The 17,499-nt window shown below is 37.5% G+C and overlaps 1 protein-coding gene across 2 annotated transcripts in view; it reads left to right on the top strand.

Moving 5' to 3' along the window:
* RAB5B (RAB5B, member RAS oncogene family) overlaps positions 1-17,499 on the top strand; it is a 30,226-nt gene continuing 12,727 nt past the window's right edge. For both annotated transcript variants that reach the window (XM_083355461.1, XM_083355462.1), the window contains exons 1-2: positions 1-78; positions 16,081-16,382. In XM_083355461.1, the coding sequence (XP_083211587.1) occupies positions 16,220-16,382 (163 nt within the window). In that variant the 5' untranslated portion in view covers positions 1-78; positions 16,081-16,219. The remainder of the gene's footprint in view (positions 79-16,080; positions 16,383-17,499) is intronic.

Raw genomic sequence — 17,499 nt, 5'->3', positions numbered from 1 at the left:
TTGGGTTTGGTTGAGATAGGTTGTTTGTGTGCGAAACAGTCCAGGGCCGCGAAGTGGGGGGAGCCAGCGCCGTCTCAGGTACCTCTGGGGGGGCTCTTAGGCCGCGCCGGCTGTCTGGCCTCTCGAGGCGTCGTTTTGCCTCCCTGGGAGCGGCTCCCTCAGACCCCCAGTGGCTTGACTACGTGAGGGCTAGAGGATGGTCTCGGGGCCTTCGCCTGGCCGTGGGGGAGCGAGTGGGCTTGGCTAGCGAGTCCTTCCGACGGGGCGACCGCGGCCTGGTGGCTGGCGGGGGGGCCGGCGCAAGAGGTTAATTGGAGGCCCTGGCGGCTCTGGGGGAGGTGGGCCTGCCCCTTTTCAACCGGCTACCAGGGGAGGGAGGGATATTTGCCGCGGAGGGAGGTGGCCTAGAGCAGCGTTTCCCAACCTTAGGAACTTGAAGATGCGTGGACTTCAACTCCCAGAATTCCCCAGCCAGCTATGCTGGCTGGGGAATTCTGGGAGTTGAAGTCCACGCATCTTCAAGTTCCTAAGGTTGGGAAACGCTGGCCTAGAGAAGCCAAAAGTGGGGCGAAGCGAAAGGCCTCTTTAACATCCAGGGCAGCTGAACGGGGCCGAGCGGGGTGAAGGAGGTTGTTGTTGTTTTTTTTAAACGTTAGAATTGGGCTGGGAGGGCGAGTCGAAGCGGGGTCGCCAGGCGTGAGCGTGGCAGGGAAACATACGCGTCGGAATGGCGACCGTCTCTCCCGGGCGATGTTTCTCTCTGTGGCCTTTCTGACGTAGGGAACCGACTGGGCCGAGTTACGAAAGGCTTGCTTGCTACTTGCTGCTTGGTGGAGGGGAGTCCGCATAATAAACGGGCCCTAGTGAGAAGTTCGAGGGTTATTATTATTCACCGATAATCAAAACTCTTGACCTAGGGGGTCGTTCTCGTGCCGTAGTCGGCTCGATAGTGTGAAGCTTCCCTGGAGTCGAAAGCTGTTAGGAACTGCTAGCGTAGAATAGGTTGCGTGTTTACTCGTTAGTAAAATCGGGTTAGCGTAGGAGGGAAGCTGTCGGAGCTTCCTAGCCTGGGAAAGCAGAACTTGGTGCTACCGCGATAAGCCGGCGAACTTCGTTGTTTAGCGTTTTGCTAGCTGTTGTACGATCCAGGCTTGGTTTGTCTTGACTCGTTCAAAGCTTTCGCTGTATTGTCTTTCCATGTTTTCTTTCTGTGGAAAGAGGTATGTCTTCTCATTAACGCTAATTCCTTCCTTTCTTTCTTAACTGTAAGTCACCTAGGAGGGGCAAAACCATTTGCCCTTTCAAAGAAGAGTTACCGATTGCGTGGTCAGCAGTCACGGAGTGTTTGTGATTCGGCTTACATTTATGGTAATAGGTAGGCATGTGTGATGCTTTTTACTAATCCTTGTAATTAAGCTCTGAAAGGCACATTGACGCTTCGTGGACGTTTTAAGGTTCTTTTTCCTTAAAGTTGTACTCCATTAAAAAGGCATTGATGTGGGAAAGCTGCCCAGAAAACTAGAGGGAAGAGAGAATGTTCTCTATTAAATCAGTATGAGACGTAGACTTAGCCAAGATGCAGTGCTTAATGTATCTTACATCCAAAAGATGCTATAAGGCTTTGATAGCTGACAGAAATGCATTGATACCGAGCTTAAAACTAAGACCTGCACAATATGAATGAATTTCCGTATTCTTCATTATGGCTTATTTAAGAAATTGTGTTTTCTTAAATTGATTTATCCTGAATCCACACAGGTATAGAACTAGGTTCTAGATATTATGAAGGGTGCACTCTTGGAGATTAGCAGTAAACTTTTTGTTTAATGGTGAGAAACTTTCTTTTAGTCTTCACAAAATTTCCCTAGTTTTATCATTATTGTTCTTAGCCATTGTTGCAACTTTTTTTTGTTTGGCAATCCACTGATTTTTCTAAGGTATTATCATCGGTATAACTGAGATCAAAGAATGTATATGAAAATGAAGTATGTGTGTTTAAAAAAACCTGACTAAAATGATAAACTAGTGTAGAAGTGAATTGCTATTACTGTGCTTAAAATTGATGGCGAGTGGACTCATGGACTCATATTTTTGATCAGTACTATCACTTCCATTTTCAGTTTGACTCTGTATTTGTCTTTTTGCTCTATTAGAATTATAATTTCAAAGTTATATTTAGATTCTTAGATGACATACTCAGTTTCAAATTTCTTCCATTTGTTTTCTGTATGTTATCTTTAGTTCTTTTGTTGCAAAAAGATTTTGACACCTTTGTCTTCCTACTGACTATAGGTGTGCATTTGCTTACAGTTCTAAAAATCATTAGTGTGGCATAATAGTATTCTTTACAGGTAACAAATCTCTTTCCCATAATGAAAAACAATGGTTTTAACCTGTTATTTTATATGGCAAACACCTTGGAATATAAAACTAGAAGCCTTTCACCCTGGAAATACATCCTGCTTATTTTGTCACAAGGGTAAACTTGGGTAATTTGCTGATTGTATGCAAATACTGATCACAAGAAAGAATCAAAAGCTTTAACAGGTTTTATGGTTGTACTTTAAGTGCTACCATATGTAGTAAAGGAAAGTTATTTCCATAATTTGCTTTTAAGCTTTCTCTGAGCATAAATGAACAGGAATTTAGAACAGAATGCAGACTTACCTTGGGTCTGATTAAGCATGGCAACGCCCAGGTTCGCCTGGTGCGCCAGTTGCGGCCCTTTCTAGACCGGGATGCCCTGCGTACGGTCACTCATGTGCTCGTGACCTCTCGTTTAGACTACTGCGATGCTCTCTACATGAGGCTGCCCTTGAGGACCACTCGGAGGCTCCATCTGGTACAGAATGCAGCCACGAGAGTTGTGTTGGGAGTCTCCCGATACTCCCATGTCACACCTCTGCTCCGTGAGCTGCATTGGCTCCCAGTTGTCTTCCGGGTGAGATTCAAGGTTCTGGTAATGGTTTTCAAGGCCCTACATGGCATCGGTCTGGAGTACCTTAGGGATCACCTGCTGCCGGCGTCAACTTCCCTCTGCCTTGTGCGTTCCCACAGAGAGGGCCTCCTCAGGGTGTCACCGGTCAGAGAATGTCGTCTGGTGGCCCCCAGGGGGAGGTCCTTCTCTGTGGGCGCCCCGGATTTATGGAATCGTTTGCCGGTTGAGCTCCAGATGGCGCCCGACCTTTGCTCCTTGCGACGCGATCTGAAGACTTATTTGTTCGAACAAGCCACCCTGGCCTGATGGGGGATGGGGTTGGATTTTATTGTCGTTTTAAATGTATTTTAACCTATTGTTGTAACTTGGACATCTCGTTTAATTCTTTCTTAATTTTTGTATTTTTGTACTTTTATATGTTTGCCCTGTTCACCGCCCTGAGTCCTTCGGGAGAAGGGCGGTATACAAATAAAATTATTTATTATTATTATTATTATTATTATTATTATTATTATTATTATTATTCCTTACTGACATTAGGGGACTAGGGTTTCTTATCCTGGTTGGCCTTTATTGACTTGAGCTATTTGAAAGTGAAGTCTTAATCTGAGTGAAAAGCTAATGGTAGTTTTTGTTAATGAGGAGCTCTCTAATTTTCTAGAGCATTGGGTGTATTTTACAGTATGTAATTCCTGTTAGTACTTAATAACCTTTGTATTTTCTATCCCTTGTCAGCAAAGGGACAATCTAAGATTGAACTGGTTTTTAAATAAGATGAGCTCTGGGTACAAGGAGTTCCATGAACATGAAGTAGCCTTTCTGTTTAGGTCTCCAAAATGCATCTGTATAGTGGGTTCTCTCTTGATCAGGATATAAGGAAGGAAGCTACTTAAAAATAGGTAGTGGCTGATCACTTTAGGACTGTCGTATGACCAGTATTTTGAACTTGCTTTTGTAAGCAATGTAAATATTGGAATAGTAGCAACATTTGCTTGCTGTTATCAGCCTTCTTGGAAGATGAGGTTTTGCTTTTAGGGGTGACTTGCAAAAGTGGAATGTATCTCTCTATGGATTCATACTAGCAGAGTCTTAATATTACTAAAGAGTTGATCCAAATGGGAAAGAGAACTGATTACAGTGGTAGGTTGAATGTTCAAACAGTTGGAGACAATCTCAGATTCTCTAGCTTTTCAACTCAACCACACAGAATTTAAGTGGTAGAAAAAATATCCAAGGCCCTGTACAGTAATTGTATTGAACTGAAGGCCAGCATATTTAATTGAATACTTTAATTCGATATTTTTAATGTCAGCTTCACCTTCTTGAAATCAAATGTATCCTTTTAAAGAGCTTTTTTATTTTTAAAGTATAGCATGTATGCTACCAGATTTTTTATTATCCCTATGTCTTTTGGGCATCACCTATATACATGCTACATGCGTATTGTACTACTTACCCATATATGACTCTTACATAATTTTACTAACTGAGCAGGTCTGCTTAGGCAATTAAAGGGGAATTGTGCCTTGGGATGGACAGGCATATATAATGCTGTGCATGCATAAATATTTACAAAGATGAAGGTTCTTGATTTCAGGCGGAAAAGGGTCATTTTTCTTTAGAATAAAAAAGTGGTTTTAAATTAATGACAGATTGTGTTATCTAGAGTTCTCCAGTGTATATTTGCTGCTTTAATGCACAGTAAACAATTGATTGTCTACCTAGCCAATTAAGTTAGGTCTAGCTGAAGATTTAGTGTTAGGATAGGCTACTCCTGTAAATTTTGAGAAAAATATTAAAGTTAGTGGTTAGTAGGAACCCTAACAATATATCCTGCATATAATTAGAACTTTAAAGAATATATCACAAATATTGTTAGGGACTCATCCTTTCGTTAAAAATTGACATATCTGATTATTCATTTCATATTGACACAATTTTGCTAACAAATCAGTGAAATGGCTTTGGGATGCCTGAGATGAAGAGACTGAGGTGTAATAGCTCAACCTCTTTCTGCATCTTGTTCTTAAGCTCTAATGTAATATACACAGCAAACCTCAGCTTTCCATCTTGCTGTGTTAGTATGTAAAGACTCTCCAGCTGGGACAATGATTTCAAATCATCTAAGTCTGTCCTTGAATATATGTTGGCAAATATACAGTGGAAATATAGCTAGTTGTAACTGTTAAATTTTATGTTTCTGCTTAAGATGGGGAGAAGTTCATCTTCAGGACAAAGTTCATTAGTTATTGGATCTGAAATTAGGAGACTCATTTATTATTCTAATAACTTTAGCATGTTTTTGCCTAGTCTCTAGAGAAGCATATATAGTAAAACAATAGTGCAGATTAGATTTCTGTAAGACCTCTTTGTTAAAAATCCAATTTTCATTACTTGAACAATATATTTAGTGTATTAAACTTTGCAAAGAGTCCAAGGTTACTAGGGTGGGAATTTCTGTGGGAATTGCAGCCCGGAGTTTTCCATATTTGATATATCTAAAATATTCTTAGTTTCAGCACCTCGAAACTAACTTGTTTAGCTGTAAATAAAGCTCATAACTTCATACACAAGTGGATTGTAAGATATGGTCTTAACTTCAGTTATTTCAATATGTTAATAGTGCTTAAATGTATTTTCAGAATAGAATTTATAAAAGAAAGGAATTCTGGAAGAGAAGACCATTCTGAAGACCACTTTTGAATGTAGTAACTGGTATCCAAGTGGTAAGAGAAGGAAGATTGACTTTTAACAAATAGATGCACAAATGATTAATCAGTATAACTATTAATACTGGCAAAAGTAAATGCTTGTCCCATCTTAACTAATGCTCCATACATACAAATTCATTACTATTCATGTTGTGTTCAGTTTCCCACATAATCTTCTGTGTCTTTGCTGTCCAAAGGCTAGTTTCTGTGCTAAATTTCTTTACTGTGATCCAAGGAGGGTTTCTTTTCCTACAGAAAATTGCCTAATATATATAGTTCATAAAGGGCCTTCACTGGAGCAAGATAGGAAGTGTTAAACTTATTTTTTTCCAGTTCTAAATTAGTCAGAAGGAAATACAAGTTGTACAGAAGAAGAACACTCTGCCAGGTTTTGAGGGAGTTGCAGAAAAATCAGAGTGGACTCGTGAACTACTGCTGACAGTAGTGGTTTTCTAAAACAGTGGTTTTGAATTGAAATAATAATGACATACCATTTCCAGTGTAACAGAAAAGATATGAATCTTGTTTTGACAAATCTCTACCAAATTGTATTCGGATTGTTAGGCCTGAATTATATATATGAGCCAAATAATTGGTGAGTTGACTTGTCTTCATAGAAATGGAATAAAATAATGTTAAGGACAGAATTATGTATACATATAAAATTGATGAGTTGAACATTGTTCTGATATTTCTGGTATTGATAATGTCTTTTCCAGAAAATCTGTACAGGAAGTCCAAGGTTAAGAATATCCATCTTAAAGACAACTTATATCCTGAGTCAACAAACCTCTGAAGCTGCACAATGCTTTCCTGAGCGTCATGAAGTAGTGCATGCTATATATATATATATATATATATATATATATATATATATATATATATATATATATATATATATATTATATATATATATATATATATATATATATTATATATATATATATATATATATATATATGAGAGAGAGAGACTTTTTTCAATGGTTCATGGAAGCATCATGTGGCTTCAGAGATTTGTTGGCTCAAGGAAGGAAAACGCCATCCACCATTTTGAGGCAGATTGCTTTGCCCTTAGAATGGTGAAAGATTGAATTCCAGTTGTTGAATTGGCTCTCCTTGCTGGAAGTCTGTCTCCCCTCTAACTCAGTTTTAAGTATGAAACTTAAAATTGTAAACAACTTTGTTGCTGTACTGTTCATCTCTGATGTGCAAAAGTACAACTACAGTAACCTGTTTTAATTTAAATAACAAATTTGGATTAAAGACAGTTAGGGATGGAACTCGTTCTTAACCTGGGGACTGTCTGTAGAACCTATCCAGATCTTTAAACACTGTATCTGAAGAAAGAAAAAAAATTCTACTAATTAATTTTAATCACAACCACGGGAAATGGTCTAGAACCATTTGTTGTTAACTAAAGCAACCATCATCAAATCTTATCATATTTTAATTATTGTATGCTACTTTCTAGGGAAAACCCATCAGTGGAAGCTCTAAACATAAGAATCTCATGGCTAACAAAGAAGCTGTAGTCAAAGATTCCAATTTAGCTGTAACACTGGCTGTGTAGAGTTATAAAATGACTCAAACATAGAATTTTTTGTAAATAATGAACCTAAATAATGAATAATGGCTGATGAACATATCAAGACATAATAAACTTAATTCTGGACTTCTTTATGCAAGTTTACAAAAAACTACTTGTGTGCTTTAACAGTTGGTGGATAAGATAAAAATCTTGGCTTTTCTGTTGCCAGCCATCTTAGATATATACTATAGGAAACTGATGTACATGTAATGTAGAATGAAGAGTGAAATCAGAATCAATTTTACATTATATGAGGAAAAAATTCCAAGGAACTACTAGCAATTTCAGGTTTTTCCTACATTCAGATAGTTAATTGGCATTAGAAATTCCATAAAATAAAAGGCCAAAAGTAGTCTGATATTCTACATGATAATTTCTCTGCTTGCTTCCTGATTTTTATTTATTAGCATATAACTGGCTTCAGAAGGAAAAATAATCATTTTAACCATAAATTTCCATTTACCCAATGACTTTCAAGGATAGCAAATGGTTTGATTCTCTTTGCTTTTAATCTGACATTCCTGTTAATTCTGATTGCCAATGATAAGATAGTGATGTCACCCGCTGCTGAATTGTCGTTGAGTGATGTGCTAATTTCCTGTATTTCCACACTTTTAGACACTGGATGATTAATAGCATAAACCTCAGAGACTATTTTCATCTGGCATTAACAGAGAAGGGCAGGATAATTCAGTATCCAACCAAATTCTGAAAGGCTTTGCTTCCTTAATTCAGTGTGTTATGCTTCCCTGGATAATGCAGATATACCATAACCCAAGAAGCTGAATAACTTGAAAACTCATGAAAAACCATGAAAAATCAAGGCAATGCATGCTTTTGGGTTCTGTGAGGGATATGACATCACATTTTGGTATAAAAATTCTCAGGTCAAATAAATTTCATCAGTTTAATAGGATAAATTGGAGGGACTATTGAAAGATATATTGGTAGTCCTTGACTTATGACCAGCTGCATAATGAGCAAAGTTACTACATTAAAAAATTATGGCTTCTTGAAGTTATGACTACACACCATTACCTGACACCCCCCCCCATGGTCATGTGATTGTATTTGGGGCGCTTAGCAAGCAGCAATTATGACCAATTGTAGCATCTTGTCGTGTGATTGCGTGTTGTGACATTTTTTTACTATTTCCTGGTATAACAATATGCATTGGATTTATGACCATGTGATTTGCTTAATGACAGCAGATTCACTTAACTTATAAATAGGGTTATAAAGTTGAATCTGGTCATGTGGTCACTTGGCTTATGACAACAATGATTTATACCAAAATTTGGGGCTCAATTGTCATAAGTTGAGGACTATCTATACAACACATTGTGAAAAAAACTGAGCAACCTATAGGTGAATTTATATACCTTGGTAGTTTGGATAAATAGATGGAGTTAGGATAGGAAATTGGAGGAGAAATTTTAAGATGTTCAAATGTTGACAGAGAAGTGTATATGTGTGGGCATACCTGCACATATTCAGATGTGATGAATGGATAAGTGAAAATGACTGCATGTAAAAGAGCACTGCCTACTTGGCTATATAGGAGTGAGAACTGAGTATGAGAATTGAACCGTCAACAAATATGCTGGAAGTAATCCGATCTTATGATGTAGGATATAACAAAGAGAGGTGTAAGAATGAATGAGTGATGAATGAATGTGAATTCAGTGCAAAAGGGTGAGTGACCATAACATGGAGGCTCATCATGTAGGTAGAATAAATGAGGGTTGAATTACAAAATAAATATTTGTGGAAAGATTGAATAAATCGTGAGAAAGGAATGGGTGAAAGAGATGTTTGATGGAATCCTGAAAAATAGATACGAGAAGTTTAAAGAAAAGTCAGTCTATGAAATATTGTATAGATGTACTGTAACCAAGATTAGAAAAGTGTGGTGAGATATATAGTGAATGTCAGTGTCAAATAAATCTTGTCAGATTTCTTTTCCTCACCTTTCCTGTTTTTTCTTGGCCTTATTACTTCTTATTTTTTCCCCTACCTTTTTCGTAAGGTTGCTTATCCCAAAAGGGACAAATATATCTATGTCATTATTTATTCAGTTATTTATCCAGCCAATATCTTTGTACATGGGTGTTTGAAATATTAATCTTTTTACTGACTTCATTTCAGTCTGTACCTGGAATGTGACTGATAAATTCTTGTGATTCTGCCTTCTAGTCAGTATGTAATGGTTTTGCACAGTTAGTAACAACATTTCCTAATCAGATCACCTCTAAAAGTGCCTGATTAAATTACCTAGAACACATTTTGAAGTCTGTTGCAGCAGATATAGCAAAGTGTCAAGGCAAAATATGGTAGTCCTGTGTTTCTGCTGAATAAGAGAATGGACTTTGATTTTGCTATAAGGATGACTTGGTTAAAAATAACAATAAAGACTTCCTAAAATAATTTCTAGGAAAGATTTCACAACTGAAACCATTCTAGCAGTTTCTTGTATTAAAGAAATAATGCCATACTTTTTATTAAAGTATTTAAATTTTAATTAATACTAAATGAGTTATTGTACAATATTTTTGTGGGATGATATAATTTAATACCTTTAATATCTAACCTGTAACACCATCAAATGGAAGCAAATTGGATTAATTCCTGTGTTTACTATAAAAATTTTTCTAACATTTAAGTAATGATTCTATGTAGTAAGTTCATACTTTGACCATAACAGAACTGCTAGTTATGTCAGACAAGACTAGGAACTTTTTGGAAAATGTAGACGATCACGGCATGACATGTCTACCAGTTTGTGCTAGAATAGACTAGTATCAGCTGTACAAAGCTTCTCTAAGAAGTATGGGAATGGCGGCAACACCATCATTTTTCAGCTGTTTTATAGTTAGGTCTTAAAAAAGATTTAGCTTTATTTAAAGTTGCTGGGTGACATCTAATAGTTTACCTGACCCTAAGACTATGGAACTCCCATCAGAAGTTTTTTTTTTTCACACCATGCTGAAGTGCATACAAACCAGTTCTCTCCAAAAGTTAAACTAACTGCAGGTTTTTTCCAGGTTTGTGTGGATACTTGGTAAGCTGCACCTGACTTTCTTGGCATGTGTGTCCATACATCGCTGATTTGCTTTTTGCTCAATAAATTCTGTCCTTGCTTACATTTGAAAAATATATAGTTTGGCCTCCTTCAGTCTGATTCTCCTAATGTGTTGAATGACAGCCCCCTTAAGTCTTGGTTGTCGTGCCCAAGATTTGCATTGGTTCCATGTGTTAGACTAGCTGAGAAACCAGGAGATTGTGAGTTCTAGTTTCACCTAAGGCATGAAAGCTGGCTGGGTGACTTTGGGCCACTCACACTCTCAAACCAACCCATCTCACAAGGTGGTTGTGGTGGGGAAAATAGGAGGAGGAAGAAGTATTAAGTATGTTTAGTGCCTTGAATTATTTATCTTTATCTTTATTAGACTTATATACCGCCCTTCTCCCGTAGGACTCAGGGCGGTTCACAAGGTTTTTTAAAATAACAATACAACAATTACAAAAATTAAGAACAGTTAAAATAATTACATTTAGACCTTGAATAAATATAAAACCCCAATTAAAATCCAATTTAAAACCCCAATTAATACTCTCAGTCCAGGCCAGAAAGCTCAAAGAGCCAAGTCTTCTGGTCCCGGCGGAATGAGCGAAGGTCAGGGGCAGTCCTAAGCTCCACTGGCAGCTGGTTCCAAAGGGCCGGCGCACCCACAGAGAAGGCCCTCCCCCTGGGTGTTATCCGCCGGCAATCTTTTACCGGCGGTACCCTGAGAAGACCCTCCCTGTGGGAGCGCACTGGACAAAGGGAGCTTGACGCCGGCAGCAGGTGTTCCCTCAGATATCCCGGACCCAAGCCATTTATAAAGTAATAAAGATGGGATTAAAAAAAGCTAACATAATAATATAACTATATAGAATGCACTGAGTTGAGAAGAATAAGCTAAGAATACCACTAATAATTACCGAATCCCATCAAAGGTAAATCTAGTCCAGCAATGTGACCAATCAGAAACCTGTGAGAAATGCACAAAGTGAATGTGAAAACTGTATTTTTTCATTGTTGCTTCCTGCCATCTAATGTGATGGTTGTTTAGCTATTATGTCATTAATAGCTTTAATCTTCCATAAGGATGTGTTATTTTGTAAAATGCCTAAACTAATATTTGTATACTACTGGTTGTTGGTTGTTGTTTTTTGTTTGTTTGTTTTGTCCATGCCCAATTTGGGTGATCATTTCTCATCTTTTCCCATGAAACCTTTCCCTGGGCATGTGCCTCTGATCTTTTTACAGTAACGTGTAGCTAAATTGAGAATGCTTCTATCCATAGCTTGTGTTTGCTCAAAAGGGCTTCCAAAGAAAGTGCTTTTCTTTGTAGCCTTCAAAAAAAAAGCTAGTATAAATTTATATAATACGTTTTTTTGTCAGTTGTAATTTCAGCAGGTTTTTTGTCAGTGCTAGATTATTGTATTGGGTTTGATCTCCAATTTTAGATTAATCTCATAGTAACAGGCTTTTCACATTATGCTAACTATAATTTGAATAAATTATAACAGTGAGCTTATGCAATACCCTATGCAAGAATATTCTGGTTTAATGCACTATATGAATCAGGCCACAATTGCAAAAAACAAAGCTGCATGAGTAATTTCCTTTAAAAAAAATAAGAATTTTGATTACAGTAGTAAAAACTAATACAAACTAAGCTTGGAGAAAGAGAAGAAAAGAGAGAAATAAGTGCAAAAAATAGACAAAGAAAAGGATTACCTAAAGAAGTGCTTTGAAACCTTCATCACAGCAGATATAAACAAATTTAATAACTCCTCACCCCCTGTAAGGTTAAACAGATATTTCTTAGTTCTGTATATGACAAATCCATAAAACGTCAAGTTTTTAATCCTGGTGTCAGCAAAAAAAATAATACTAAAATTAAATGTGTAGTTTCAGCCTTGATTAAATAAATACTCTAACAATAAACTCTTTTATTGTTAACATTCTTAATCTTTAACTCAATCAGATATTGAGGTAGGATTTGATTTCAATTCTTTTTTTTTTATCTCATCACCCAGATTTCTTCAAGGTTTTCACAAGCCTCTTTTGTAAATCCACTAAGATAGCATTTTCCAAGTGATTTCTTGATTCATCTTTTATATCTCCCCTTTCATTCTTAAAACTGCAACAGTTTCTTTTATATATCCAGCAAAACATCATTTCAAAATCATTCTTTTGGCCTGTCATTTGTAGTTCCATTTTTGGTACTTCCACTGTCTTGTTAGATATTTTTTCCCCCACCTCTCTCATTCCTTCGTTGCCTTCTTTCAGACATAGTATATTCATAGAAGCAGACATCATTCCTGGCAGTTTTGATATAACTAGTTTCTGGTTCCGTTCTTCAAATATCTCCTTTAATATTTCCAGTGTTACAATGTTTTGTTGCATGAGTAATTTCCTAAAAACTTGAAGTCAGGAAATGTCTTAGTATAATTTCCAGTTGCCTGGTGGTAGTTGTACTTTGTTTTGGCTTACAGTTTCCCCTTATATTATCTTACTGCTCTAAATGAAACTTTGGAGTACATTCTTGAATATTGGTGAACGCTCATCCAAGCAAAATTTATCCGCATTTCAAAATATGTATATTCCACATTTTCAGAAGTCTTACACCAAACTACAATTACATTGCAAGTAGAATCTTGTTATTGATTAAAGAATTTGAATTCATAACTGTTGGTAGATCTTCATTTCTTGACTTCCCATCTATATCCAAAGCATCTAGATCAGAGGTCCCCAACCTTGGCAACTTTTAGACTTGTGGACTTCAACTCCCAGAATTCCTCAGCCAGCCAAGCTTTTTGCTCAAGCTGGCTGAGGAATTCTGGGAGTTGGAGTCCACAAGTCTTAAAGTTGCCAAGGTTGGGGACCTCTGATCTAGATGATATATGAAAGTTACTTATTGGCTGCATTCATGCATTGTGCTGAACTATGATTTGTTGAGCCAGGATGAGTCCTGCAGTTAAGCAAAATAAACTTGTTCAGCCAGTTCCTAGTTTATTTTCCTTCTTTCTTCAGTTTTTTTCTTGTCTTGCGTTTCTGTGGGTTGCTTTGGTGGAGAACTGAACTGAACCACAAGCCATGAAGCCTATTTCTATTTTATTTCATCTCAACTGCAATCAATAACTGAACGTTAAACCGTGGTTTCAAGCATGAGATCACTGCCATAGAACAAGCTACAACTTCTTTGTTCTCATTTACATATGATACAAAGCCAAAATGCAACCCGCAGAAAAAAATTAACACAATTTATACATGGTGATAAAACATAATATGTTGTAAACCTAATGGGAATTTAGCCATTGTGCTTCATAAACAATTGTTTATGATCTAATACTGTACAATATGTGAAGTTACTATAACTATGCCATTGCTAAGAATTAACACTGATGGCACATAATCAAAAGTAAGTAAATATATAAGAAAGCAATAATTAAAATTATACATTATCGCTGTATGATTTTAATATATACAGGTATATATCCTCAACTTACAACAGTTCATTTAGTGACTGTTCGAAGTTACAACAGCACTAAAAAAAGTGACTTATGACCGTTTTCCACACTTATAACCCTTGTAGCATCCACATGACCATGTGATCAAAATTCAGATGCTTGGCAACTGACTCATGACGGTTTCTGTGTCCCAGGGTCATGTGATCGTTTTTTGCGACCTTCTGACAAGCAAAGTCAATAGGAAAGCCAGATTCACTTAACAACCGTGTCACTAACAAGTGCAGTGGTTCACTTAACAACTGTGGCAAGAAAGGTTGTAAAAGGGGGCAAAACTCACTTTACAATGTCTCACTTAGCAACATAAATTTTGGGCTCAATTGTGGTCTTATGTTGAGGACTACCTCTATACTTGTACACAGATGAACATTAAGCCATTGTTGAATGGTTTGGCTTGAATTGTGTGCTAAGTTATAGTGGGTGACTTGGTATAGCATATTGTGCCAGCGTTTCTCAAAATGGGTCTGGGTCCAGCATTGCTTTGCAGAGCCAGAGACATACCTTGTTCCTGCTACCTTATTTGCATTCTGACAGTAGAAAAAGAATTACAGACAAATAGCTTGAAACTTTATTGAAAAAAGATTGCAAAAGATCAAAAACATAAAGAAACATACAAGTAATAATAGATTAGTTTTCTTCTTACTAAACATTTCTCTCATAACATGGTTTCTTTCAATGATAGTTTCCTATACTTGTTGTCATATTAGGAATTGCCTGTCCTTCATGATTTTTAGTCTTCTCAAGTGGACCCTGAAGAACAGAAAGCAGATACATACATGTCCTGCTCTAGATACATCTTGCATCCTATGTAAATTATGCCTTAGAGTTCACTTCAGTGGAGACATAGTAAGGTGCTAGTTCACTTATGGTGTGTGTGTGTGTTAGTTTCTGTTTTTTTTTTCTAAGTGTCCATTACGTCCATTTTAGTTTGTGAATCTAGAGCAATAATAGAATTTAAAGTACAATGCAGTGGGGAACACCATGGAGCTTCTTGATAGATTTTGAGGACTATACAGTTGTGATTTAATTTATTCTCGGAAAATTCTCAAAAATGCCATAATAACAGGCTACCTAGGAGTTTGTGACACTTATGGTGACTGAATTCACATATCACAGGCCAAGCCAAAACTAGATCAGATTATAACCTGGCATGTTTGTGGATCCAGGCATGATGAATAACAATAATTTCCTAGGGACCAATCCATATGTCATTAAATTCATTTTATTCCAACACACACATTCATCTTTAAACTAGGGTGGGGATGAAGAAACATTTGCCTGAAAAACATGATGAAAACTGATCATTCTGCATTAATGAATTTTGCACAACTATTACCTATAAATCCTGGCCAAATTTCTAATGCCTCTGAGATGTTAAAGTGCTGTTCCAATGTAATATTTGCCTCAGTTCAATGATGTAGTCCTTTAGGTCAGACATGTCAAACTCGCGACATCACGTGATGTCGCGCAACATATCGGAGCTTTTTCACCATTGCCAGCAATGGGGTGGGCGTGGCTTCCCGATGACGCGTCTGGCCCGTGGGCTGGCAATTTGACACCCCTGCTTTAGATCTTTCCCTGATCATCACATGATCTGACAGACATTCCATGCCAAGAGCTGCTTGCTACACCTTAAGGAATGCAAGCAAGAAAGAGATCTGCATGAGTTGCTGACTCATTGATCACAGAGATTCATCACACGTGGTGCTTTTCTTTCTAGACTTTACTCTGGAAAGGCTGATATTTTAAAAGGTTTGGTTTCCGCCGTGCTCCATTTGAAAAATAATTTGTTTCCTAAAGATTGGGTGCTGGGACATTATAGTTCCAATTCCTATAGGTGGTGCTTAGGTAAAGTACAGGGGAGGGCAAGAATCTAATCGCCTTTTTTGCTGAGTTTATTTTAATTCGCTTGGATCGTCTGGTCTGCTTATGGGCTAAACATTGTTACACATAAAACAAGGGGAGAAGAAGAATATATCTGTACTTGCAAGTCCTCTTATTTATGTATTCAGTTTGCAAAATTTATACAGCCATCTACTTGCTCACAGTGACTCTAGGCAGCTTCCAGAAAATATGACAGGGTTGCCTTTTTCATTTCATACATGGGAAAACTAGCCTTGTTATCTCAATGTGACTTAAGTAGATTAAGTAACTTTGTTACTCAATTCTCCCAAGTCATTCCTTAATATTTTTGCACTAAATCCAAACCTTCCTGATCCCCTTCACAGATTAAAACATTAACTAAGCTATCTCTTATTTCAGAAGTCAGCCACTTGGTACTGGAAGGAATTGTCATCCTGTTCGAAGCAGGTGGGGCAAAAATTCCTGCGTGTCAAACTCTGGTCAACCGTGGTAGTTCTTTGCATTGGCTGGAGCACCCGTTGCTCTTGGAGTCTAGGCCATGACCAGCAGAGGAGCTGCCAGGCCGAATGGGCAATCGCAAGCCAGCAAGATCTGCCAATTCAAGCTAGTACTGTTGGGTGAATCAGCAGTAGGCAAGTCCAGCCTGGTGCTGCGCTTTGTCAAGGGACAGTTCCACGAATACCAGGAGAGCACCATTGGAGGTAAGAAAGCTTCTGCATGCAGTCTGCCTTCTTCCAAGGAGGAAAATCTATAGCTTAAATCTTAGATTACACCTGAGCATTTTGTGACGTGTGGGTCACGCCGAGTCCACGAGGAATTCTAGTTCAGTCGGTGCCAGTAGCAGGATGGGGCATCAGAGTAGCAGCAGGGGATGGGGCAGCAGCAGGGGCAGGGCACCGATGGCCCTCCACAACACTTTCCCCTGTGACCCCTTGGAAAATTAATTGCCCACCCCTGCCTTAAATATTCCCCAGATGCCACCCTTCCTATATTAATTCATAGCCTCCCTTAGGACATCAACTTTTATGCTTCCTATTTCATCCCAAAGTTCCTCATCTCACCCCTTCAAGAATTCCAGTGGGGTAGTGATGAGATGCAGTCTAATAAAAATTATTTCAGTTTTTTCAATAAATTTACAGACATTTCTAAAACTCTGTTTTCACTTTGTCATTATGGGGTATTGAGTGTAGATTAATGAGAGAAAAAAATGAATTTCAACAACTGTAGAATCGGGCTGCAGCATAACAAAATGGACAAAAGTGAAGGAGGTCTGAATGCTCTGTAAATAAATAAGCCATTATTTCATTGAGTCCAGTTTGACAACACCCATTTTAAAATGTGTGATATATAATTCTATAAACTTTTGTCTATAAAAGACCTTATATGGAGTGATAAGCTATTCACTGCTTTTGAAAATTATATTTTAAAATAATGAACTTGTAAAAATAACGCAGTAACTTTCTCATAACTGCTTTGATAAGGGTGTTATAGAAAACCTCTTTATAGGGACATCTTTATGATCACTGAGTCATCAAAAGCCTTTATATACTATACTGAGTTGAAGCATCTTTTATGTATGAACTTACTATATTTTTGCAAAATAAAACCTAAGGTTTCCTTTAAAAATGCTATTTAAATGTTAAGATGGTTTTTTTGTTGATAATTAGGATAGGAAGAGATCTAAAGTTTGTCCCAGTTAGAGACATGTTGGAAGAAGGTTTGTTTTTCTTCATATTGTTATTCTGAAAACTTTCAAGCATGTGTTTCTTAATCTTACTTTGAAATAATTTAATCCTAGGAAGGCTGCATCATATGATT

The sequence above is a fragment of the Vipera ursinii genome (genome assembly GCF_947247035.1).
Source record: "Vipera ursinii genome assembly, chromosome: 2".
Taxonomy (NCBI): Eukaryota; Metazoa; Chordata; class Lepidosauria; order Squamata; family Viperidae; genus Vipera; species Vipera ursinii.
Note: the sequence above shows the minus strand (reverse complement) of the source record. Positions and strands in the feature narration are given on the sequence as shown.